Source organism: Girardinichthys multiradiatus, chromosome 7, assembly GCF_021462225.1.
Source record: "Girardinichthys multiradiatus isolate DD_20200921_A chromosome 7, DD_fGirMul_XY1, whole genome shotgun sequence".
Classification (NCBI taxonomy): domain Eukaryota; kingdom Metazoa; phylum Chordata; class Actinopteri; order Cyprinodontiformes; family Goodeidae; genus Girardinichthys; species Girardinichthys multiradiatus.
In genome coordinates, this window is record NC_061800.1 from 21,452,602 (window position 1) to 21,478,626 (window position 26,025).

The window sequence follows — 26,025 nt, forward strand, 5'->3', positions numbered from 1 at the left end:
AGGGACAGTAATCTAGTGTATGTGAACTTCTGACTTTGAAGAAAGTAAGTCTCATTGTGTTGAGTAAAACATCATCAGTCTGGAAAAGTTTTGTAATCCTGACTGAAAACAGGAAAAGTTTAGTCTGATTTAATGTCAGTGAGGGGAAAAAAACCCCCACTGTAAATCTAAAATTTGTGCTCTATTTACAATCAAGTCTGAGGTAAATGATGTACACATTTGTCATATTTGATATTAGTTTTGCAACCATTTTCATAATTAACATGTCTATCCCGTTACTTGTCAACACTCTGATGCAACCAGGCAGTGTTTAGTCTGATTTATTAATACATCATCATTACCAGTACATATTTCATTACAGTTAATAATCATCCATAAAATATCTTTGAACAGTCAGCAGATTAATTACACCAATTATTGCTAAATTAGGGAGTTACTGCATAAATACAATTTGATCGTGTCAATTGGGAAAAAAATAAAACATTTAAAAGATCAAGGCTCTTAGGAGGACGTCTAAAACGAGCCGTCAGAGTCTAAATCGGGGTTTGCTCGTTGGCTCGCAAAGCTGCACACGTTAAATCATTTCCTACACCTTTCTATCAAAAACTCAGGGTTTGTTCCAAAACCGATGAAAACGTGAAAGTAAGATCTTTACACAGTGATCAATAATTTAATAACCGCTGACTTACAGATACCTGGCCGCCAATTATAGATAAATTACAAATATGCGATGAAATCCTTCTTAAATTCAGATCCAACAGTTTGGTGTGGGTTGGGAAACTTGCTTGAGGTACTGGTTGCTACATCTGAAAGATGTCAGTTGAAAAATAAAAGCAAAACCCCCCAACTAGTGCACAAGATGTGAAGCATGACGCGTTAAATCAGACACTGTACAATCATTAAACTTGATGAACAAGAAGAACTTGTGCGTTGATGACCACGGTTCTTGAACGTGTTAACTAGTTGGGGAAAAAAAGTTCGTTTATTGTTTTAAACACCCTGAGAAAAGGTGAAACTTGTGGGGAAAAGTGCCTATTTCCTACATGGACACCAGGCTTAATGTGGTCAAATCTGGTTATGGCATGGGTGTTATGGAAACAGTATGGGATGGTCGAGAGATGACGTAAAAGTCTCCCTTTGTGTCATCAGCATCACGGCGAGAATATCCTCAGGACTCAGCTGCCTCCTTGGCCGTTTCCTTCTGCTCCTGCTTGTAACTGCAAACACAAGAAGAAGAAATAAGATTGAACAATCCAATATTTTGCAGCTTTATGTGTACTCGTTTCAGTCCAGAGTTTTGTCCCTTACACCGAATGCTTCCCATGCAATTAAAGCAGTGTCTGTCAGTCTGGAAACATGTGAAATTTGATTTTAATGAAGTCCATCATGAAGTTAATCATCTCGCTGTAGATCCATCTATTCATCATCTTTTTATAGGTTGTATATTAAATAAATCTGCCAAAGATCTTTGATGAAGTTTTGGATTTATACTGGGAACACTGGAAATCAGTGAAAGATGTGTGGGAACCCTGTATTAATTCAATCAATAGGTCGCGTATTATTGTTCTGCTGGATTATGCTGCAACTCTTTGTTTTACTGCTGGAAACATGTTGGAGGCAGGATCACTTTAGTAAAAGCATTATAGCACCACCTAGAGTCTAAAACATGCACCGTTAGAAGCCAAATTCAAGCAACTTTCCCATTTAAATACTGGGTAAAATTAAATCATATAAAAATATTAAAAAGGGAAAAAAAAAAAAAAATCATACATGAGGTTTAATTTTGATTTTTTTTAGTAAAGGAAAAAAGTTAAAACAGGAAGTCTCAGTCATATATGTTAAATCTTGTGTCTCTTTACTTTAGATATTTATTATCCAGCTGTCCTGCTTCTGAATAACACAAAGGCTCACTGCATCCTCAGAACAAGGCAGCGGGATGTCTTTCAGAATAACATAAAAAACTAAATAACGTAGCCCTGTTCTACAGTTTCATATGAAAGACTAAAACTGATTTAATTTCCCTCATAACGTTCGTGTTCTTAATAAAAACTAGGGCTGTTATGCTAATCTATAATGAAGGCTTATTTCATCAGTAATGTAATCTAATGTTTAAAGATAAAGAAGTATTCATGCAGAGTATCACCAAATTTACACCATAACAGCATTTTAATTTTAGCGTTTTTAATTTTGATGCTAATTTTATTTACAACTTATATTGTACTGCTACCACGGTAACCATTAAAACCAGTTACCATTTCATCCAGGCCGCAAACCTTTTTGTTTGTTGGCTTTTAGTTTTTAAATTGAAGGAAAAGGAGGAAAATTAAACGTATGCAAGCGCATAGAACTGCAATGGACAGATATGCACTATCAATCAACCTCACAATCTCTCTGCTTTGGCAGACTGTCAGCATTTTCTAATCCTTTATAATCTAAGATCGTCATATCGCCCATCCCTGGTGAAGATGTTAGTGTTGGTCCTGATACACACAGTTGTTGTGTATGAGTCTGCAGACCAGTCAGGGTACCAATGCTGCCCTTGTTAAGCACCAAAAAGACCATTAGCTCTATGTGGATGCACGTGAACCACCTACCCAAGAACCACCAACCCAAGCATTGTTGCAGACCATTTAGATGTTTAATGGAAGCAGCATTCCTGGGCCAAGCGAAACTGGTTCAGGTGTCGACTTGGACTAACAAGCCTGATCCACGGGTCTCGCACCTCACAACTTGGAGGACGTAATGGATCTGCTGCTGACAACACAGAATGCCCCCAGGGGTCCAGAGGAGTCCACTGGTAGCATCCTCTGGATGTCATAATGTTATGCCTGATTGGTGTAATCAAATTAAGGAAGATCTTTTTTGTCTGTAAATATAGTTCTTATTTGTTACTATTTGAACTCTTTAAATCTAGTTTTCAGCTATGATGAAAACTAATGTTGCACATTAAATATGTATGTGCTGCAGCTAGAACTTTATTAGGTATTCAACATTTTCTTTCATTAAATGTGATAAAAACCCTCCCTTTTTTACATTTTGTGGAATATTTTCTGATCACGATGTTCAACATTTTTCCCTGCTCCTGGTATTTGACAACATTTTTACAGCAACTTTCATATTTATCAAGAACATGTTTGTGACGCAAGTTGAGAAGGATACATTTGTCATATTGCTGGTGTGAAATTACCCTACTGGTGTTTTACATCAGGAATGATCACAGATTGTGTGTTATAATAAAAGAAAGCAACTATATTTCATTCTCCAGTCCTTGAAAGAGATCATCAGTAAAGTGTGCCATCGTTGCTTGAGGAATCCACCGATAAATCCCCTTTCAACCGCATGTTTTGTGGTGAATTCACAAACACACCTCCAGATCCTGTAAAGCTGGGACACTCCTGCACTCCCGACAAAGAAGTTCACAGCAAAAAGGTTCCAGTTCTTGGGGATTATAACCAGCGAATATCTGGACCAGATGAGCCCTGAGGGAGGAGAAAGAGAGGGAGGGGGGGGAACGTTTGTCCACAGTGACGATAAACCAGAACAGACTCTATGTTTTGGCAAAAAAAAAAAAAAAAGGCTGATAGATAAGACTTGTTTGAAGTAACACATTGCAAAAGAAGATGCAATGGGTGACCTTTAGCACAGTTTGATCAAATTATCTCTGAACAGATGAACAAACACAGAAGGAACTTTTACAAGCTATATGATCCTCACTGTTTGTTTCCTGATCATTTGTTGTAACCAGACCTTAAGTGTGTTCACCTTCATTAATGTCCGTTCTGGTTAAAATTAAATGATCCGTCGAGATGAATTCAACTAAAACCCACCTGTGGCTGTCAGCACCGCGGACTGCGAGGTACTGAGTTTGTCTGCTGGTCGAGTCATATCAGCCAAACCAGCAAAGACCAGGCTCTGGGGGAAAAAAAAGAGCATATTTTCTTTAATCTAAAAGCAGAAAAAGATCTACTTTGACCTAAAAAAACATATCTGAGGTACACAATGTTCATCGGCTGAATTGGCAACCAGACGAGAAGACACGCAACCTGAGATGAGAGAGTTAAGCATGTTAAACTTTGTTTAAAGGTGTCAAAAGCCACCAAAGGTTAGGAAAAACATCTGGTTTTGTACAAAGGTTTACAGATGAATGTGTGTGAAAGTGCACTTACCCATTTAAACACCGGGGCCCAGAAAAAAACTGTTTTTGGACCTGAGGAGAGACAGTGAGAGGGAAAACATGAGATGTGGCAGTTCTATGGATGCTACACTGTTTAATATCCACAAGCTGGCTGCTGGTGTCGAGGTATGACGATGCCATCAAAGTACAGCAAAACTGATCCGTCATTAACCTTAAAGTCCTCCATTAATTAACCTGCTAATACCAGCTTGATATATTTAAAGATATAATATTATGTATATATTGAAAACTGCTACATAATCAGATGGTGTATATTCCATATTACTGCTTAAGTCTACATATAGATAACATTACTTTAACTGTAACAATAAATATGTTAGATTATTTTAGCAGCAGTAAGGTTAATTGTTGCTTTTCTGTTTAAAAACAATCCAATAACTATACAGCAGAGTTTGACCACATTAGGTTTTAGCTCATCGTTGAGTGTTCTAACTGTCCAAGAAAAAGGATCAATCAGGGTTTTAAAACCGTGAACCATTTCCATCAGTAACGACCCAGCAATAATCAACCCAAATATCAATATTGATTTTTTTGTTTTTTTCCTTTAATGGGTTAACTGTTTGTTATTTTACAGTAGTAATTTTGTATTGTACAGCACTTTGTGATTTTATGTCTTGGAGGGTGCTTTATACATAAACATCTACTTACTGCCCATAAAACACAACACTAGCTAATTTAAATAATCACAATGCAAATAGATCTTCAAAGTTAAACTTAAAATTCATTCAAGCTTTATTTTGGTTTTGGTAACACATAAATATGGTAATTTTTTGTGCAACTTTTACCCGAAATACATCAATTAGGGGATCAATTTTCCTTGACAGATGTAGTAGTTTTAAATCCAAAAGAAAATTAAGGACTTACAAGATTAAGTCCCTATTTATGCATCAAAGCCTGTGCATGTCCCTAACCATCATCAGATTTTAATTAATCTCAAAACTAAGTATAACAAACACTATGCTGCGCTTAAAGGCAAACAAAATGGGGGGGGGGGGGGGGGGGGGGGGGGTTTAATTTTGGTTTACTTAATGAACAAAAAAAGCAAAACAATAGACGGAAATTTGGACTTTTATGCGTTTGACCTGCTGATTCACTGCTCAGATCTCTCCAAATCCAATGCTAACTTTTATAATGTTTTCTGTTTTCACTGCATTTATTAAATAAACACTCTGTTTACAACTATAACCAAGTTATGTTTTAGTTAGTTTGCAATATATATTTTATGGCAATACATTTGCACTCTTAAAACACTAACAATGATGCAATCTGAATTCCAGCAGGACAGCAGTATTGCAGCAACACAAAACGTTGAAGGTAAGACATGTTACACTGGACAAAAACTAAAAGGTATTCTTTAATTTCACAGAGTTACGCTCCTTCCTGTCTTCGACGTGTCAAAACGGATCAAACCACATAATCAAACAGAGCTGTACTTCCAAGAAACAGGAATGACACGCAATTAAATTGCCTAATCTCTAACCCTGATCATAAAAGCAGCCAGTCTGGACTCAGTGCTCCTCTCAAATGTGGCGAGCTATGTAGGACGTCTGTCGCTGCAAATCATGTTGGAGGGATTTGGCTTTTGTCGCCGTCCTGACTACCTGGTAAGAAAGTCGTCCTTGATAAAAGATCTCTGCACAGTGAAGGCCAGAGTCAGTTTCACCTTAATCTCCCTTCAGTACGCTAATAAAAATATCAACCTCAGTGTGAGAAGTCACTAAACATGAGACACACATTCAGGATTATGGAATTAGGCAAATTAAATCTAGTGTTATTTCTTTGATTTTGAGAGTGTAGGCTGTAGTTCTGTGGAAAAAAAAAAGAAAAAGTCTTGTAGCCAGGTGTTTCTACTGTAATTAGGCTGCCCTTGTTGACAGACAATGAGCAGACAAGACATGAGGAAAGGTGAGATTTTTAATACCACATGAGAGACCGTAGAGGTCACTGAAATTTTCCACAGGGTTTAAAATCCTTCCTCAGGTCAAGAACAGAAGCACAAATTAGGCCTTCGGAATACAGAAATGTCTGTTTTTAAGAGCAAAAACATCAAAACATTTAGTCAACTTTCAGTTTTGCTCAAGTTTACCTAGAAAATATTGGGTTTCTTGGATATTTTCAGTCATAATGAGGCATAAAAATGCAACCGTGCAACAGTTCATTTTGAAAGTTATCAAAGATTCACAGCTTGGGAAAAAAATGACCTCTGATCATCTGTCATGAAAATACCCAGAGTACAAAACAGGCTTTAAAACTCCAATATTTCATTTTTCACAGTGAACAAAAACTTAATTGTTCATGAAAATACATTTTATTTTGGCAGTAGAAACCAAGAAACAAAACGCAGCAACATGACAGCTGTGTCAGCTGAGAAGTGCCTGAAAGTTTGAATGAACTAAATGTTGTCAAACCAGAACCTATTAGCCTATAAGACAGAAACTTTCCCGACTCTATAAACTCTTTGCAGTCCAAGAAGATTAGGTCTGGTTGGAGCACATTACGTTTTCGAACAGTGAGATTACTACATGAAAAGAACAACTTTTCGTAAAACTGAGGCGCAAAGCAGCTGTTCTCTTCAGGATGCGCTTCGCATACATAAACATTCACACCACCACAGCTGCACTCCCAGCAACACCTCGCCAGTATCACCAGGAGACTGGACGGTACTTTACCTGCCGGGTGGTTGTAGAGAGGTCGCAGTTTGGCGGGCAGTATGTGCTCGATCCGGTCCAGAATCCTGTGGTAGGAAGCTCTGAGCGCAGCCATGACTCTAGATTTTTCAGACTACAGAAGCTAGCTTGCTATAAACTGTTAGCTTGTTGTTTATCTGCGTGCAACAGCCGCAGAACAGTAGCTAAACGGTTCTTAATGGGATTTAAATATGAGACGGGAAAGTTCAGGGTTAAAGCAGGATGCTGTTGTCCTACTGTCGACCTTCCCCCGGCAGAAGCTACCGCTACTGCTAGCTGTCAATAGTTTCCCCCTGACCGACACGACGAGGTGACTTTCTGTTCGACTCAACCTTCCGCGTGATAGGCGGGTTTACAGTGGTGCAGAGTTCCCATTGGTCTAGACGGTGAAAGCTGTGAGATGATTGGTTTATGATCGGAAGTGTTTGTTTTTTATTTCAAAGTGTACCAGAAGGGTGGAAACAACAACGTTTTTAAAGAATTAAAAGTTCTTGGCAATTTTCTTCATATCTCTTGAACCTTAATTGTCACTTTTTGTTACAGCACAACCACAAACTTCAGTGTATTTATCACATTTTTTTGTGACATTCTGACAAAAGGTGCTACAAATTTCTTAAGTGGAAGGAAAATTATATATGTTTTTTTTAATTTTTTATTTATGAACAAAATTCTGAAAGGTTTGTTATTCTTATGTATTCAGCCTCCCCGGATATTTTCACTCCAATTAAAAGTGCAAGACAAGAAAAGGATCCTCATGGCATGACCCTGCCATCACGTTTTTATTGTGAAGATCATTTGTTCAAGCAGATGCACACTGTTTGTTTTTCGCAATAAATTGTGATTTTCATGTAGGCCAAATAATTCACAGTTCTCTTTAGACCAGAGCACCTTATTCTACATGTTTGTTGTGCCCCTACATGTTTTGTAGCAAGCCCTAAAGATGACTTCTTATGGCTTCCTTTCATCAATGGTCTTCTTCTTGTCCCTCTTTTATAAAGGCCAGATTCGTGGTTTGCACATTCGTGTCATGTGGACAGATATCTGAGGATCTATGAACCTCTTCCAGAGTTGTAATGGGGTTCCTAGCTGATTCTCTGGTTATTGGCAAACCTGTCAACCTGCCAGAGTTGCTGGTGTATGTTGCATTTTGAGATTAAATTGCACACAGGTGAACTATACTTACAAATTAGGTGATTTCTGATAATGTAACTTCTGGTTGAACTGGATTTTATTTAAAGGCATCCGAGTAAAGGAGCTGAACACAAATGCACATTACATTTTTTAGATTTGGATTTGAAAAAAATGTCTGAAAACCATGTATCCTTTTCCTTCATTACACAATTATGCAACACTTTGTGTTGATCTATCACATAGACTGCCAATAAAATGTATCAAAAGCTTTTATTGTCAAATGGGGGAATGTGGAACAGTTTAAGTTGCATGGATACTTTGGCTTCATTTGTAAATAATAAAAATAAGAATAACAAAATTACACCCTAGTGGTGACATGGTATTTGCCACTACAGTGCTCTAAGAATTGCTTGTATGTAAAATATTGAAATGATTTTAATAATATTGTTTGCACTGTAATGCTGTAACCAGGCTTTTGTTCTCTTTTTGTACGTATTTGTATTAAATTCCTTTTAGGCTGCAACTGAACATATATTTGAATTATTTTGCGGTGGGAGCATTTGTATGAAGGAGACAGATAATACACTTTTTTTTAAAGAAAGATAACCCTGAATTTATTTCACTGTCTTCAATTTTATTCATAAATGTTTATATACATAAATGTGGATGCTCAGTATAACTCAGTTATTGCAAGAAAGAGCTAATTATTCTTATTATACTAAATGAATTTTATACAATATTTAAATGGTGCGTTTGTAATATCTATGACGTAATTTTGTATTTACAAAGACTCCGGGCGAAATTTCTTCCAGGCGTTTTAAAACGAACGCACCTACCTTCTTTGTCAAAAACACGCACTTTCTCGCGTTGTTTTGATCCAGCTGACCGCTATCCGCAGAAAGATATAAACCAGGCTAGGCTAGAAAGACACAGTTTGGATCCTGTAGAGCAGGAACACGGACCGTGTGGACTCTGGGGGACGGACGGACGGCGGGGATCGGACTGGGGCGACTCTTCCCCCCTCAGCGATGCTGAGGGCCACCTCCAGCTAGTACCGTCCCAACAGAAGGGGATCGAAGTGGATGGAAATCCGACAAAAGGCGACGTCGTCCGTGGAAGGGTTAGCTTAGTTTAGATGTTATTGTCAGCTAAAAACAAACCCACTTGCTCGCAATGTCCTGGACTGGGAACCTGGTTTGGGATGTTAATAAACGTCTGATTGGATACGGTGAGCCCAACTCCATCAGAACCAGCTATTTAGGTAAGAACAAAATAAGTCGCGATGCTAACGCTGACATATGTAACAGGACGTGTTGATTTGTTTGTTTTTGGTTGTTCTTCAAGTCAGATTCAGCTTCAGCTTATTCTGCTGTCTAAACCCAGCGGTTTAGCCACTTTATTGAGATTAAAGCAGGAGGTTTGCTGCTTTTTCAGAGCATTTAATACTTCAGATTAGAGTATATATATAATCCAGTATCCATGTGCCAGGCAACAGATCGGTGATGGTAAATCTGTATCAGATCTCGGGAATATTCGGCCTGCTTTAATGAGTGGTTTAACGGAACTTAAAACTGTTCAGTGTCAGAAATGCATCATCACATATGTGTAAAACACATAATTTGTCAAAAAACAAAAGCATCTTACCAATAGAAATAAATAAATTGCAAGTTGTTGTAGATATAATTGTTAATAGTGTAGTTTGTTTTTGTTTTAAGTGGTGCTGGCATCTGATTTGCCATTAAAGATCTCTTCACATATTAAAATGTCTACTTACGAATGTCTGAGTTTGGGTTGCCATATCTGAACTGAAATAATAAGAATATTTCCTATGTCATAGATTTTCAAAAAAAAAAAAAGAAGAAAACCGCAAAATCTTTTGAGACTTTATAATTGCATAAGAATAAAAATTAAGACTTGTACAAGGATTGGATAAAATGTGATTCCTATTGTTTAATAAAATATCATGGCCTCATTGTATTCATGCGAAAATGTAAAACAAAAATGCGTAACATGACCAAGAAGCTTTTAATTATAACAGAAATGGAACAGTTACTCCTACTGCAGCAACAATAATATAACATGTCAATTATTTGAGTTGTGATAATATTACTTACATGTATTCATTGTTATTTTGACTTATAGTTTTGAGCAAAAATGTTAAATAAACTTTGTCTTAGTAGTAGTTTACAAGTAAACATACTTGGTCTGGAAAATTTGGCTGCTTCACAGACATGCCACCTAACAGAGGTGGTATTAAAACACTGACGAATGGAGCTCTGTTAAATTTAAAACTTCAACTGTCATTGTTATTTACATCCAGAAAATTTTCCAAGCACACCCGAAGTGTGAGGGAGTAGGGTTGCAGCAACAGGTAGGGGTGGGGCAGCACTGACTTACTCACTGCTCCGCACAGCTGAAATGAATTTTTCCACCGACTTCTCATTAAAAGGCTTATAAACCATATGGTGGAAAAGTTTTGCTGTTTTGAAACTTTTTAACAGCTCATGACAACAATAAAGCAATGCTATACGCTTTGAAACATCCAGAGCCTGGATATATATGAAAACATACATTTTTGTTGTCATATTTCATATATCAATTGAACATATGATACATTTCTTTAAGCTCTGTGGAGAAGGTGGTATTTTAGAAAAGAGGATTATCGAATTTATTTTGCTGCTGTATAAATATTTAACAATCAAATTGCTTTCCTTCTTTTAGTTTTTCTTAAAAAAAAAAAAAAAAAAAAGATTGGAATTGATGGTGAATATAAGGTAGTAAATAATGTCTTGATGGTTGTTTGAGCTCTCATTCGGTAAAATATACAGTAACTGGCAGAGTATAGGAAAATGGTGGAAAATAGAGCCGGCAGATTAGATTAGTGAAACAATAAATCTTTTACAGCGTTGTTTAATTTGATTTGGGATGCCGTCATCTTATTGGAAGTAGCAGCAAAAAGATTGATTTCCTGAAAGATTGTAACTTGATGTTTTCTGACCTGTCGTTTGAATGTTTTAAACACTTTTTGGTCAACTTTAAATTTCTAGTTCTTCTTTTGCACAGACAGAAAAGAGCAAGAAACGAAGAATGAAACAAAATTAAAAGTTTGAAAATAAAAAGTTTCTGTCTGCTGCTGCCAAGTTCGTCAGGAGTGTTTTTTCTATTAAACCTAATTCAGCCAGTTTCTAATCTTCTATTCTAACCTTACAAGTTTGTCTTTACTAATGTTTTGCACTCAGAGATGAATTCTCTTCATCCTTTTCACATTAAGGGTTAAAATATGTAAAGTCAGCTGTTAAAATCCTGATTGAAATTCCAGTTTTAGGTTCTTTTAGCCCATCAGAGCAAAGCCAGCAAGTGTTGCTTTCATTCATTTGTACTTTGGTTGGGATTGAACAGCTCAGATAAACCAGAGCGGCGTGAACCGTGGAGACGGCTGCTTTTAGGAAAGCAGTCAATCGTTAGGACTTGTTGTGTCAAGCGGTCCACACAGAGGCCTGAATGAAGAGATATGAGCCTGTTGAGGTGGAGCTGGTGCCTCAGAGGTTTAGTCAGTGCTGTATTTAGCCCAGCTGAGATAAAGTCAGAGCTGTGTTTGTGCACGGGCAAGGGACGCATGCAGGGATGTGTGGGTCGCACCTCTTATCGGTTATATTTAGCGTTAAGAACAGTGCGAGGTAACAAGCCGGGGTGCATCACAAGGTGAGACGGGGAGATCAACAGTAAAGATGGAATTATGGTAGAATCGAACTTGAGTCTCCTGTCATTTAAACCACATGGATTGCTAATTATTTAAACCATCATTTTTATGCAATAGATTCATGCAATGGATTAGAACTGATTTAGTGGCTTTGAGTTTTAAACTCATTACGTCCAAACATAACACTATGCGACGTGAGTTTGGGCATTTTTAGCATAAAATCGTGTTTTTATGCTAACGACCAAGGGGAAAATTCACAAAGCTATTTGCACATGCAAAATGTGTGCGCTCTAGATCTTGGAGCTTGCTAGAGCTGCACAGTATATTGGATGACAGTTGTCATTGGAGCATATTGCATTCTGTTTGGATGCAATAATATTTCCAGAACCATGCGTTCTCACTCCGCATGCCAGAAATATATGTAGGCACTAGGGGTGGGTTATATAGACTTAAAGGTTTGTCACAAACTGGGACCACAGTCAGTGTTTTTCCTCACTGCAGAGAAAAAGTTACATATATTCATCTGGTTGATGTGGATTCACCGTTCAAAAAAAATAAAAAAAATAAAGTGACGGGTACAAATAGATTATGACCGGATTTTATTTGACCCTGTGAGTCTAGTGCGACCTCTGATCAGCTGACGGTTAGATAATTTCCCATCGCTAGTGGTCACCAGGTAGGGAATCCAACCTCCCTTGATGCCCTCATCAGATGTATACGTTTAGTGGCTCAGATGCTACAGCTCGCGGTGAAAGGTGGGTGCGTTGTAATAATGGAGAAGAAAGAAAAGCGAGGAAAACATTTGTTGATCGTAATTTCACAATTGGATGTTTTCCTCATATTATGCAGCCCTAGATCTCGCTGTCAGAAACTCTTTTCCTCGATCGCTTGAAGCAGTTATTTTCCTGTTGTGTTTGAGACTGAGGTGAAGGCCACGGAAAAAAAGAATCGGCTGCAAATCTCTCACATCTGCTGGGACTGATAGTTTGGGTTTGCATGTATTTAGTTTAAACGCCTTTCTGAAATCAGTGCAGACATGAATCGGAAGACAAAACATGTTCAAAAATAGCACAAACTGCATTGCTGTGTTAATTTGCTCTAGAGTGTAATAACGGCGAATTAATGATATGGGAAATAGCTTGGAAGTCATTAAATTCGTGGTCTTTGAGGAAAGGACTGATATAAACATGAATATTAAGTTATGAGGAAGGTAACGGCTCACTGAATGTTTGCATTGTAAAAGAAGAAAAATAATCCAAACTGATGGATGATCATAGAGGAGCAGTAAATATTAAAGAGGACATCCCTTCCATGATTGAAAGAGCGTGGTGCTGTTTCAGAAATAAACCCAAATCCTAACAGAATTCTGCTTTTAAACTGAGAACGACACCAGGGAGTCCTTACATTGTCCTCTTTCTGTTTTCATGCTGCAGCAGCAATGGTTCTGCTGCTTGAAGGTGCAAACAGGCCGTCGTGAATAATGCAGTGCCTGCTGCAGAAATGAAGTACATATGTACAAATGTTGAAAGTGTCAAAGTGTTCCAGGCCCTCGGTACTGACTGAAATGAACGTTGATGGTTTTGAAATCCTTTTTTAAAAAGCGCATGTTTGTCTTTTCTACAGGTAGAAGAGAATTTGTCCAGAGGCTTAAACTAGAAGCGACACTCAACGTCCACGATGGTTGTGTAAGTGTCCTACATTTCTGCACCGGGTTCTTTCTTTCGCTCTTTTTATGAGTTTATTCTCTCTTGAAGGAAACCTCGTAGTTTGTCGCTTTCCCTTAGACGGCGTGTAAACTCGAGCGGATCTCCGGCTGCAGGTCAGGCTGTTGATGCCTCTGAGAAACCTGAAGCTGACAGATCAGTCACACATCCCGCCACACTATCAGCCAGGATTTCAGTCCGTCCAAAACACCACAGCAACACTTGCATGACCTGGGGGAGCTGCTTATGTGTATTTTTTTAAACATCAACTTGCTTTTTTTTCCTTTCTTCTCCTTTGCATTATCAGGTTATATACTGTGCCATACAGATGTAATCATATCTTTTGAACTTTTCCACATTTCACCTTTAAATTTCACTGTGATTGATGTTTAATAGATGAAGGCAAAATATTGAATAAATGCAAAAAAGTAGGAAAATGATACATGATTTTCAAATTTCGTTTCCCGAATAGGAATCTGAATATTTTTGTGTGCCTTTGCACTGAATCCGGTACAGCCATCTACCTTCAGAAGTCAGTAACTAGCCCACTTTTGTGTGATTTTAATCTCAATAATAATCCAGCTGTTCTGTGAGTGAAAAACATCCTGATGCCCTCAGCTCAAGGAATCGGTCCAAAGAACATCTTTCAGATCAGCCATGTCAGATGAGAGCAAAGTTGAACTTTTTGGCTCACATGCAAAACTCTGTATCTGGTGGAAAACTAACACCGCACACCACCCTGACCACACCATAAACGTGGCGGTAGTGGCAGCATCATGCTGTGGGGTTGCTTGTCTTCTGCAGGGAGATGGTAGCTGCTCAGATTTGATAGGAAAATGGATGGAGCTGAAAACTGGGTGGTATGGACTGAAACCTGCTGGAGGATTGGAAGAAACATGTAAACTATAATTATATCTTTTTTTTTTTCCTGCTTGATCAATAATGAAATAAAAATGCTGTTTCAATTTCAGCTTATCCACTTGATCAACTCAATCTTTAAAACTGCAGAGATGAAGCCGTACCAGTTATCAACCTCCTTGTTTTGCCCTTTTATTGCACATTGAAAAACACACAATAATACTGAACAACTGCCAGATACTGAACGTTGAAGTCATGGAAGCACTCAGGCATTGCACATTTTCTGATGATACTGCATCCATAAAGTCAAATAAATCCGGTGTTAACAGTCGCAAGCTGAGTTGTTACTGTTCCTTTAAATGTGTTGCAGTCAGAACATATCCGGAGGAAGATGAGATACGTGGAAAAATAGAACATTGGAAGCATTTGGATTTGAGTTTTTAATTCGTTCCAGATTTTAGTACAATTTTTATCCGACGTCGTCACAAGAGTATTAATTTAAATGTTGTGCCGCGGAAATATGAAAGACACGTTAATTATGAATTTGTTTTTCAAAAACAGGATTGGCTCAAAAAAGGAAGCTACGGGGTAAAATAAAAATTAGGATAAATATTTGCTCTGAAGTTGGTAGCTTATTTAATGACTGGTAAGGGAACAATTACTATCATAAACTGTTATTTGTTACAGTGAGCCTTTGTTAAGCAACATGCTAGCAGGAGTTGTTTCAATATTAGATTTTCTTCTCCTTTGTATCAAGATCAGTGGCTTATATAATCTTGCTTTTGGGCCTGATCAGCATAATTTCATTTCCAGCTGAAATAACGACTTTATCTGAACCCACTGTGTTTGGACTTGGTGGAGAAACACAAACGTCAGACAATAGAAATCCTTCCTGCTGGTAGAAACGAAACATGTGTACAAAGATTGCATTAATCCAGCAATAAATCGACTAAAACGTATGTTTCTGCTAAAAGCTGTTGCTTCTCCACCAGAGCGGATGGATTCTGTTTGGTTTTTCTCGTGTCGACGGGAAAATAGGAAACCTGGTGATGATTTAGTGTGCTGAAAGACAACAGTTTGCTCAAACATGACATAATAGGGAAGGAAAAAGGGGAAGTTATTTAAATTCATCCTCAATGAGAGAAATCCCCGTGCATTATTGACATTATTATTCAACCCTGTGTTTAAAAAAAAAAAAAAAAAAAATGTCACCACAACAAATAAAACCCATAATGTTTCATTTGAATCAGCTCGTCTCTGTGCATTTAGTTGGTATTAAAACGTTGGCTGTTGCGGAGTTGTGGGTTTGTTTCGCCGTCCAACCATGAGCCCAGAGTGATCTCGCTGATTGCAGCGCGCCGGTCTGCCACGGTGGAGCGCTGAACGAGGCTGCAGGTCTTAATGAAATATTGATCCACAGAGTGAAAACAAACCGAGAGCCGGCGCTTTGTTCTGCTGGTGCTGGGAACAAAAGGACCTGAGAGGACGCGTTCCTGTTCAGTTAGTGTTGATCTTCGGTTCAATTTGTTCAAAACATGACTATAAATGTAGGATTTAAGTTGAAAATTAGAAGCAAAATTTCATAAACTAAGCTGATTGATTTGGTTTGAAAGTAAAGTAAAATAAATCTCATTTTAAGATGGATAAAGTAGACTAAAGAGAGTACAAACATCTTTGACAGTGACCCCTTTTATACCGTTGGTCTTTTTGATTTTCTTGTTTCAGACACATGTAAGGGGAAACAGTTAATTGAATGAAATTAATCATAAACATCCACATTTTAGAAAAAAAATATACTGGTTGAAATCTGCTTACTTAGGCTACTATTCCACACAGACAACGAATAACACGAATCGGCAAGAACTGCAAAATTGTAGGATTCGGGAGGATTCTTGGAATTTTGCTAATTTTCTGGTCCAATCTGCGACGCCCTAAGATTCAGTTGCAACACAGACATGATAGATAACGATAAATTAAGAGATGTGGCTTCATTTGCATTAATGCTGTCAATAATTCGGTACGATTTAAAACAATCTATTAAGAATACGTAACGAACGTTAGGAATCAGTTAGGAATCAATATGTAGAATGCATTTAAGAATTAGATAGGATTAAATTTGAATTTATTATTATTCTTGACAATTCCTGGGATTTTCCCTCAAGATGCAATGAAAGAGATGAGGGACAAGCAGGAGTGAATGTTATTTGAATGATTGTTAGAAGATAAAATGCTTTAAGTGAATAGTTTGTGTTTGCCAATAAAATGTAACAACTAAAGAACTTTTTTGGACATAACATTTAATAAGAAACTCAATAAAAATAGAGCTTTACTATTTTTTATATTTCTTCATTTAAAAAAAAAAAAATATTATTTTTGTTTTGATTTTATATGTTGTGTTTTTTGTTTTTTGGGCAGTTTTAGGCCCTGAGGGGTCCAGACGATGCTTCACGAATCCCTGATAGAGTCGAGAACACACAGGAATGCCCAAGAAGCAATTAGGAATCTGTTACAATCCCTAAGAATGAACTAGGAATTTGTTAAGCATTCACTGAGATGTTCTGGAGTTAGGAGTTCGGCACCAACATTTGGAGCAGCTCAAAACCTTTGCCATGAATTCCAGTTGAGTCCAGAATCGCAAGAAATGACTAAGAATAAAATACGAATCAGTTACAAATTCAGGAACTTATTACGATTTGAATAAGAATCCTAAAATTCTGACATTCTTGACATTTTGTGTTATTTGTGGTCTGTTAGGAGATGGGGCCTGTAGTCTGAACATTAGTTGACATTCAGGTATTTTTTCTTCCTTGGTTGCAGATCTGAGAAGCTACAGTCTGTGCATGCATGTTATTTGTCATTTAGACAGGCAGTGTGGATATTTAACATTTAAATAACATTGTTCAGCTTCAACTGAATTTCAACTAATCATTTGAAATTTGATATTTATGGCTGCCCACACAAGTATATGAATGGTTATTTAGTTCAAACCAGCAAGTAATTATAAAAAGGGGCGAGAAACTGTAATAAAGTAACACGACCTCTGTTAAGATACAAAATAAATGCATTTAGTATGTGTCACCATTTTATATTTGATTTTTTTTTAGTATTTTCTGCTATTTCCAGAATGTCACGATGGAAACACCTCCATGAAGGTGTCCAAATGAGTTTTCTCTTATTTTAACCATTTCTTCCTTCATTTCCTCTCAGGTCAACACAATATCCTGGAACGACACAGGTGAATATATCCTGTCGGGGTCAGACGATACCTTTCTGGTCATCACTAACCCATACAACAAGAAGGTAGGTCATAACCTGTGTTTTTTTTTTTTTTTTTACCACTATTACAGGAACAGGATTTTTTTTTGGTGTATCTGTCTCCCTGTTACAAAAGTTGAAGAGCTTTCCTGCTCTTTTACTTGATCCAGCTGGAGATAATAAAGCTTCATAATCTATAGACTGCTTTCTTGGACCAGAATCCTAAGATTACCATTAGTTTGAGAATCTTTACTGTGTTGTAAGTTAGTAATCCTGTCCTTTTGGTTGGACACAGGTTCAACCATATTATGAGGCCTGAGCAATACATTTAAGCGTTTATGGACAGAGAAAAGTTACCTGTCAGGTGTTCTTTAACTCAGAAAGATCAGGTAGACTGAAAAGCCAGAAAAATATTTACCTTTTATTTTGCTAGACTTGCATATCTGTTGAAATGGGGTTAGGACCTACGGTAGATGTTAAATTAGGAATTAGATCAATTTTAGAAAGCACCGTTGATGATGTTGTGGCTTTTTAAGCTTCTGGCAGGTTGATTTCCAGTAAAATGTACAACTATAACACATTCATTAGCCAATAAATTCATAACAGACCTCCACAAGTCTACTTGATTTATGGGTACACATTCCAGATGCCCAAAAGGTGCCACGTTCATCTGTTCAAACAAGTACATGCAACTATAAACCCCAAGAATGTCCAGCCATCATTCTGTACATGAAAGAGATGGGGGAAGCAATTACTCCAAAAGCAACATAAAAAGTGAAATTACAGCTTGCAAACCCCAAAACATTTGTCCCGAGTCGGACAGTTTAAAGGGGATTCTACCAAATACTGTCATATTCAATAAATAAAAATATTATTGAAAGTGAATTTATTTCAGCAGCTAAATTTAGTAAGTAAAAGACATTATATAGATTAATTACACACAGACTGATGTTTTCAAGCCTTTATTTCTATTAATTATGATGATTTTCTGCTTATAGCTAATGGAAACATGACATTTAAGATCAGGATATTATATCAGACCAATACAAAATATTTTTAATTCAAATGGTACTTTTAATCTGACAAACGAACCTCATAGGAATACATATTCTAATTTATTGAATTTGACCGTTCTAAAATAATATATGTAAACATTTGAATTTGATGAATTCAATATTCTTTTGTTTAGCAAAATGCCCCAAAACAGGAAATATTTTCTCTGACTTAATGTCAGAAAATGAGAAAAAGAATTGATCTGTCTTTCTACACAGTGTATGTAAACATCAGGTTCTGATTGTATCCTTAAAACAGTGGTTGAATGTTTTGAGAAATGTTCTTATTTCTAGTTGTGAATAAAAGGCTACAGTATGCAGACAATTGACACTGCAATGTTTGGAGACAAGTTAATACTACGTCTGTATCTGAAGATTAAAGTTTAGGCTAAACGTGAGTTTAAATCCCACAAATTAACTGTAGCTGCCAACTTTTTTTTCTTCTTATCTTCAGGTTAAGAAGTCCATCCGTTCAGGTCATCGAGCAAACATCTTCAGTGCGAAGTTCATGCCTCACACGAACGATCAGGAAATCGTCTCCTGCTCCGGAGACGGCATCATCTTCTACACCCACACAGAAAAGAGTCCAGACTACAACCGACAGTGTCAGTTCACCTGCCACTACGGAACAGCTTACGAGGTGCCAAACGGTGATGCTGCCGCACCCATTAAGTTTTAGTTCCTTTCTTCAATAATCTCTCCTCTGACTGTTTGTGTTTTGCACTCAGATTATGACTGTACCAAATGATCCCTACACGTTCCTGTCGTGTGGGGAGGACGGCACGGTGCGGTGGTTTGACCTGCGGACAAAAACCAGCTGCACTAAAGAAGACTGCAAAGATGTACGCTGATTGCTGGGATGCTTTTATTCTAGGAATATTAGTAAATGGAAGAATACATTTAACTGAATGTCGTTACAACAATACGTGAATGGCAGAGAATGAAAGTGTAATATCTGTCATGTTTTTGATAAATCTTGATGGTACTGAAGTCTGCCTGGTAGCACTGCTGCCTGTCCCTTCTAGTACTTCAGCAAACTGTGTTCCTGACTTCAGTCCAGGCTGTTTTGGAAGCCTTTAAACTCTTGTCTCATGTTTCATTCTTGAGATCAGAACTTGTGACCTTAAAACTGCTTGAATAGTTTTACCAGGTGGTGTTGATGCCCCTTCTTAACCCTGTAGCTGTTAAGTTTGAGAGAAGAGCCATCAGTGACTAATCTGAAGGAAAAAAACAACCAAGTGTCACCTGAACAACTTGTGTTTTAAATACATCATTTCTGTTCAGCTCAGATGAAGCAGCTTTTTCCATTGGTTTAAAAGAGTTATATTTATCTTTTGTTCCACAGATAATTTATTTGGCTGAACAGTGCAGTTAATCTGGACATTTGTATTACCACAACAATGATTCAGACATTTAAAAGTGATCACATTTATAAACCTTAACATATTTTAGATACAGACCATTAATGCTCTCAGAAAAAACTTCTCTGTAAGGTTTCATCAGGATTAATCTGTTGTAGCATGGCTGTTTACATATTTCCTCTCATTTGGGTGGTTCTTTAAAACGTGTAGGATAACAACCAGGCTGGCTATAAATGCCGTGTTTTGGGTTTTTGCTTTAATTTTCTGATCTTTTGCAAATTCAACCTAAGTTCAGTGCAAGTTAAAACTGAATTATTTATTATTTATGTTTACATTTCATCATCTAACTATTCTGAAATAAATTTAGAGCTCCAACATGAACTCACTGAAGTTTCCCCATGTTTTTTTAACAAAATAAAGAGAAAAATCTATATATCATGACGCCATGCACATATTAGCATGTTGATTGTTTCATTGTAGTATTCACAACTTGGTCTTTGTGAGTGTATTCATATATGCTTACTTTTTTCATGTTTTCTTTGCTTACATTATATTTTATTATAACTGAATTCTCTAATAGTAGTGCGGCATGACATTGGGAAAATATGTAACTGTGATACTATTGTTAAAAATGCCATGATAATATTATTACGAAACCCACATTTTTGCGTTTTCTTTCCTTCTTTCCTATCATTACAATTTCCCAGCTGTTTTCTATGAGCTTTAGCATCTCAGGCTCTAAAATATTACGTGTGTGTGCATTATTATTATTATTATATTATTGGCATGTAGAGTATAAATGCACAGAGCTTGAAATATGACATCTGACCAAATATTGCATCCAGAGAGTCGATGTGTTGTGCAGCTCTACCAAAACACTGCTTTCATTCAAGTATTACTCTGCTTTAGTTATCAGGAAGTAAAATACTGCAAGGTTGGTCTTCCATTTTGATAAAATCCTGTTTCAGTTTAATCACATCAGCTGAGAAAATCACCACTTACGTAAGTTAAAGTCATCTATGCTATTATTTTAGCTTTTCTTACAAACAAAAAAATATAGCTGACATAATGTATTTAGGTGTGGGTTCATTCCTCTGCTCAGTTCAGCTGTACCTGCAAACCAACAGCTGGTTTCGCTTCCTGCCTGCAGCAGGTTCTGCACAGTTGCAACAGAATCAGAGCACAGAAACAACTCTATATCTTGTACACATTTTGATGTTTAGGGAATTAGCCTTCAGTTTAAATTATTTACTTTAAAGTGAGGAAGGAAGGTTATGAGGGAAGTTTAAAGCAAAAGAAGATGCTCACATGATGTTGGAAAACAGATGTGTGCACAAGAGCCTGAGCTACACTTGTACACACTGGCCTTTAAGGAGAAATGTTGTAACTCTTTACTGTATATAGGGGCTAATATTTCCCCTAAAAGTATAGAGCATCTTTCTTTCACTCCAGAATAGTGTCTGCTTTACTGATGACAGGGAGAGAGTTTTACAATAAAGCTAACACAATAATTATTTGAACACATTAGTGTATTAACTGCATCAGAAATTTTCTCGCCATTGGAAAAAATAGATTATTGTTAATTCACTGCTTTCAGACTGTGAACTATTATTGAACAAATACCAGCTTATTGTGTTCTGAACTTCACCTTGTGGTGTTTGCTTCGATCCCAGGACATTCTTATTAACTGCCGAAGAGCAGCGACCTCCATATCCATCTCACCTCTGGTGCCGTACTATCTGGCTGTGGGCTGCTCAGACAGCTCTGTGAGAATATATGACAGACGCATGCTGGGAACCAGAGCCACAGGTAAACTGCCTGTTTTCTTTGTATTTATGTTGATTTCCATAAGATTTAGTCTCTGGATTGACAACAGATATGACACATGAGACACGATTATAAATGCATCTTACAACTTTGGCAACCTTTCTGTAGATTATACATTATGTTTGTTGAGGATTGCATACAGAAAAAACTAAACCAAATTGCAGGCACCTATTTTTACATCTGATTACTTAGACTCGTTAAACAGATACTCATATCTTCAATATGTCTTCTTTTCTTACTCAGGTAACTACATGGGCCGGGGAACAACAGGCATGTGTGTGCGGTTCGTACCGTCCCACCTGTCCAACAAGTCGTGCAGGGTGACTTCTCTCTGCTACAGCGAGGACGGTCAAGAGGTGCTGGTCAGCTACTCCTCCGACTACATCTACCTGTTTGATCCCAAAGACGACCAGGCCCGAGAGCTCAAGGGCCCGTCGGAGGAGAGGAGGGAGGAGGTGAGATTACAGGATGTGCTTCAAACATCACAAGCTTAACACGTGTTGCTTTTGTATCCCTTTTGTCTTTGACACTTTCCAACACTGCCTCATGTAGTGCAGACATGCTAAGAACATTTTTCGATTTTCTATTACACCACCGCGTCTTAAACGCAGTGTCCATTTGTTCTTTAACAGCAACAGAAGTTTGTTTCTTACAGAGAGGTTTTACTTTTTTTGTATATCAGCTGTTCTTGTCAGGAAAGCAATTCTTTGTAACTTTTCATATTGTGGCTTTATAGAATGATGTTCCGGGGTTCCTACGCAGTATGGAGTTAAAGTATTTTAAAGTTCTTTTTCCAAGTATTTAAAAAGAAAACAAAGTATGGAAAGACTTTTATAATTGCAGACTCTTTTTCCAGTTAAGTAATTTAAACTGTGTCCGTCCGTCCATTGTCATTAGCTTATCCGAGATCGGGTCATGGGGGTAACAGGTCCAGGAGGGAAACCCAGATATCTCTCTCCCCGGCTACACCCTCCTCCCAGCGGGTAGTGCCTGGGAAACCTCCAAAGGAGATGCCTAGGATGCATCCTGATCAGATGCCTGAAATACCTCAACCAGATCCATTTGATATGAAGAAGCAGCAGCTGTACTTTGAGCTTCCCCTTGCAGGCACCTTGGAGGTCATGACCTGAAGAAGACAAGAGAACCTCATCTGTGAAAAAGCAAAGATGAGATCCAGAGGTTTCTAAATAGGACTCCCCCCTCTTTGTGACTATGCCTTTGGATCTTGTCCATGAACACCACAAACAGGATGACAAGGGGCAGCCCTGGCAGAGCTGCTGAGAACACCTTGTGCCAAGAATGTGGACACCGCTCCTACATTGAGCATACAAGGATCGGATAGCCCTTAAAGGCCCCACAGAGACCTCATACCTGCGCAGCACCTTGTGGAACATGGTCCCAAGCCTTCTCCAGGTCCACAACACACATGTAGACCAGGGAAGCATAATCCCATGACCAACCAGTCTACTTTTCCACAGCCAGGAGGAAGCCACATTGCTCCTCCTGGATCTGAGATTCAACACTAAGTCCAACCACTATTCCAGTCTGCCACTCCAATGGTGTTTTCCCAGTCCTCCAAGCAGCATGAAGAGGTGTGTCAACCATGTCATCCCCACAATGTCCAGAGCCTTGAGAATCTCAGACTGCATCTCATCCACACCTGGTGCCGGGAGTTTTTTTTTACTATCTCGATGACCTCTGCCATAGAGATGGGATCGCCTTCTCCCGAGTCTTCAGACTCCGCCTCCTCCCTGGAGGATATGGTTGACAGATTGAGGACATACTGAAAGTGCTCCTTTCACTGACCGACGATATCATCAGTCTGGGTAAACAGTACTGAAAATCTCCTGCCATAACTTTTCCATAATCCTCCTGGGCCTGAGTTTTTGCTTCCGCAACCACAGAACTTCTTAATACTCAGTACCTGTCAGTTGCTTTAGGAGTCCAGCCTGCTAACTTCCCCCTGATGACCTCCATTACCCCTGCTGTCCACCAGCACGTCCTCTGGTTTCCACCGCGACATGCATCGATAACCTTCAGGACACAGCTTCTTAAAGCCGCATCTGAAATGTAAGACCAGAAAACACCCCATTCAGATTCAGTGTCCCCTACCTCATGAGAGAAATTCTCCCAGCTCACCCTCATCAATCCATTCAATCAGCCTTAATTCAGTTCAATTCAACTTGTAGCATTGTTTTCCAGGATTGTTATTGGTTTTTTTATGAAACTTGTCAAAATTCATTACTCGTAATCTAATGTTCTGTTTATTTTAGTAAATGTTTTTTTGCCTAACAAATATTTTTTTCCTTAATTTCTGTGGTCATGTTTTGGATAAACTGAATTCATTCCTGTTTGTTTGTTTGCAGTGGCCTCTTGTGGCTGGAAATTCTTACATATTTTGACCTTAGAGAAACTGAAAAGTACAAATCCGCTGAAATAGAAGAAAGACTCAATTAAATATCTAGAAGTAAAGACGCTTTAAAAAAATGCTTAAAGATAAAAGCAGGAAATATCTTGCAAGGTGGAGCATAATGCCATTTCTTCGTTTTACTTCAAGGACAGAAACATTTAAGATCAATATCTTACCAAGAGGAGGAGCAGTGTGGTTTTCGTCACGGCCGTGGAACACTGGACCAGCTCTATACCCTCTACAGGGTGCTCGAGGGTTCATGGGAGTTTGCCCAACCGGTCCACATATGTTTTGTGGACCTGGAGAAAGCATTCGACTGTGTCCCTCGTGGTGCCCTGTGGGGGGTGCTCCAGGAGTATGGAATCGGGGGCCCTTTATTAGGGGCCATTGTCTCTGTACAAGCGGAGCAGGAGTTTGGTTCGCATTGCCGGCACTAAGTCGGACCTGTTCCCGGTGCATGTTGGACTCCAGCAGGGCTGCCCTTTGTCACCGGTCCTGTTCATAACTTTTATGGACAGGATTTCTAGACGCAGCCAAGGGCTGGAGGGGGTCTGGTTTGGGGACCAGAGGATTTCGTCTCTTCTTTTTGCAGATGACGTGGTCCTGCTGGCCCCCTCTAGCCAAGACCTACAGCATGCACTGGGGCGGTTCGCAGCCGAGTGTGAAGCGGCTGGGATGAAGATCAGATCCTCAAAGTCTGAGGCCATGTTTCTCGACCGGAAAAGGGTGGCTTGTCCTCTTCAGGTTGGAGGGGAGTTCCTGCCTCAAGTGGAGGAGTTCAAGTATCTCGGGGTCTTGTTCACGAGTGAGGGAAGAATGGAGCGGGAGATCGACAGACGGATCGGTGCAGCTGCCGCAGTAATGGGGGTGCTGTGCCGGTCCGTTGTGGTGAAGAGAGAGCTGAGCTGAAAAGCGAAGCTCTCAATTTACTGGTCGGTCTACGTTCCTACCCTCACCTATAGCCATGAACTTTGTGTCATGACCGAAAGAACGAGATCCCGGATACAAGCGGCTGAAATGAGCTTCCTCCGTAGGGTGGCCGGGCACTCCCTTAGAGATAGGGTGAGGAGCTCGGAGTAGAGCCGCTGCTCCTCCACATTGAGAGGAGCCAGTTGAGGTGGCTCGGGCATCTATACCGGATGCCTCCTGGACGCCTTCCTCGGGAGGTGTTCCAGGCACGTCCGACCGGGAGGAGGCCCAGGGGACGGCCCAGGACACCCTGGAGGGGCTATGTCTCTCGGCTGGCCTGGGAACGCCTTGGGCTCCCCCTGGAGGAGCTGAAGGAGGTGTCTGGGGAGAGGGACGTCTGGGCGTCTTTGCTGAGTCTGCTGCCCCTGCGACCCGGTCCCGGATAAAGCGTAAGATGACGAGTACGAGATCTTACCAAGATTCTTGTATATTTTCCAAACTCCCTTAAATTCTTTTTCCCAATATATATAAATATAAATAAATATATAATATATCTCTTATGTCATGGTAAAATTATAACAACTGATTAAACTAAGTTTTCTGAATTTTTCTAGTTCTAAGCTAACTATCTCCACAGAAAAACACAATTTTCTATTTCTATTATCAGAATATGAAAAGAAAAATCTTAGGTAATCAGAATCTCTGGAAACTCTTTTTTTCATTTATTCAGAACCAAATGGGAAATCAGTGATGGACTAATAGCTCAGCTGTATATGTCTGTAATGATTCCCGCCATGCCTGGGATTTATTTTTGTTTTTACGTCTCCATGGTTCTTCCTGCAATGTTTCTCTGTTTCAGTCAGTCTCATTCAGCCCACCTGTCCCATGGTAAATGATAAATGGTAAATGGCCTGAACTTGTATAGCCCTTTTATCAG

The 26,025-nt window shown here is 38.7% G+C and overlaps 2 protein-coding genes across 2 annotated transcripts in view; one reads left to right on the top strand and one right to left on the bottom strand.

Moving 5' to 3' along the window:
• Positions 1 to 304: 304 nt before the first annotated feature.
• On the bottom strand, positions 305 to 7,226 carry mpc2b (mitochondrial pyruvate carrier 2b). Its single transcript, XM_047370570.1, has 5 exons — positions 6,865 to 7,226; positions 4,167 to 4,207; positions 3,828 to 3,912; positions 3,368 to 3,479; positions 305 to 1,217 (listed from the first exon to the last, which is right to left on the bottom strand). The coding sequence occupies exons 1-5, from the start codon at positions 6,956 to 6,958 to the stop codon at positions 1,169 to 1,171; spliced, it is 381 nt and encodes a 126-aa protein (XP_047226526.1). The 5' UTR covers positions 6,959 to 7,226; the 3' UTR covers positions 305 to 1,168.
• Positions 7,227 to 8,886: 1,660 nt separating this feature from the next.
• dcaf6 (ddb1 and cul4 associated factor 6) overlaps positions 8,887 to 26,025 on the top strand; it is a 36,903-nt gene continuing 19,764 nt past the window's right edge. The window contains exons 1-7 of the mRNA XM_047370574.1: positions 8,887 to 9,274; positions 13,337 to 13,398; positions 17,482 to 17,574; positions 19,036 to 19,221; positions 19,310 to 19,423; positions 21,616 to 21,751; positions 22,013 to 22,224. Coding sequence (XP_047226530.1) covers positions 9,187 to 9,274; positions 13,337 to 13,398; positions 17,482 to 17,574; positions 19,036 to 19,221; positions 19,310 to 19,423; positions 21,616 to 21,751; positions 22,013 to 22,224 — 891 coding nt within the window. The 5' untranslated portion in view covers positions 8,887 to 9,186. The remainder of the gene's footprint in view (positions 9,275 to 13,336; positions 13,399 to 17,481; positions 17,575 to 19,035; positions 19,222 to 19,309; positions 19,424 to 21,615; positions 21,752 to 22,012; positions 22,225 to 26,025) is intronic.

Excerpts from the sequence above, each read along its gene's own strand:
- mpc2b (XM_047370570.1), bottom strand. The coding sequence starts at position 6,958 with ATGGCTGCGCTCAGAGCTTCCTACCACAGGATTCTGGACCGGATCGAG. Across the intron at positions 3,480-3,827 it reads CGCGGTGCTGACAGCCACAG|GGCTCATCTGGTCCAGATAT; the intron begins GTGGGTTTTAGT and ends CTCCTCCCTCAG. Across the intron at positions 1,218-3,367 it reads CAGCTTTACAGGATCTGGAG|TTACAAGCAGGAGCAGAAGG; the intron begins GTGTGTTTGTGA and ends TTGTGTTTGCAG.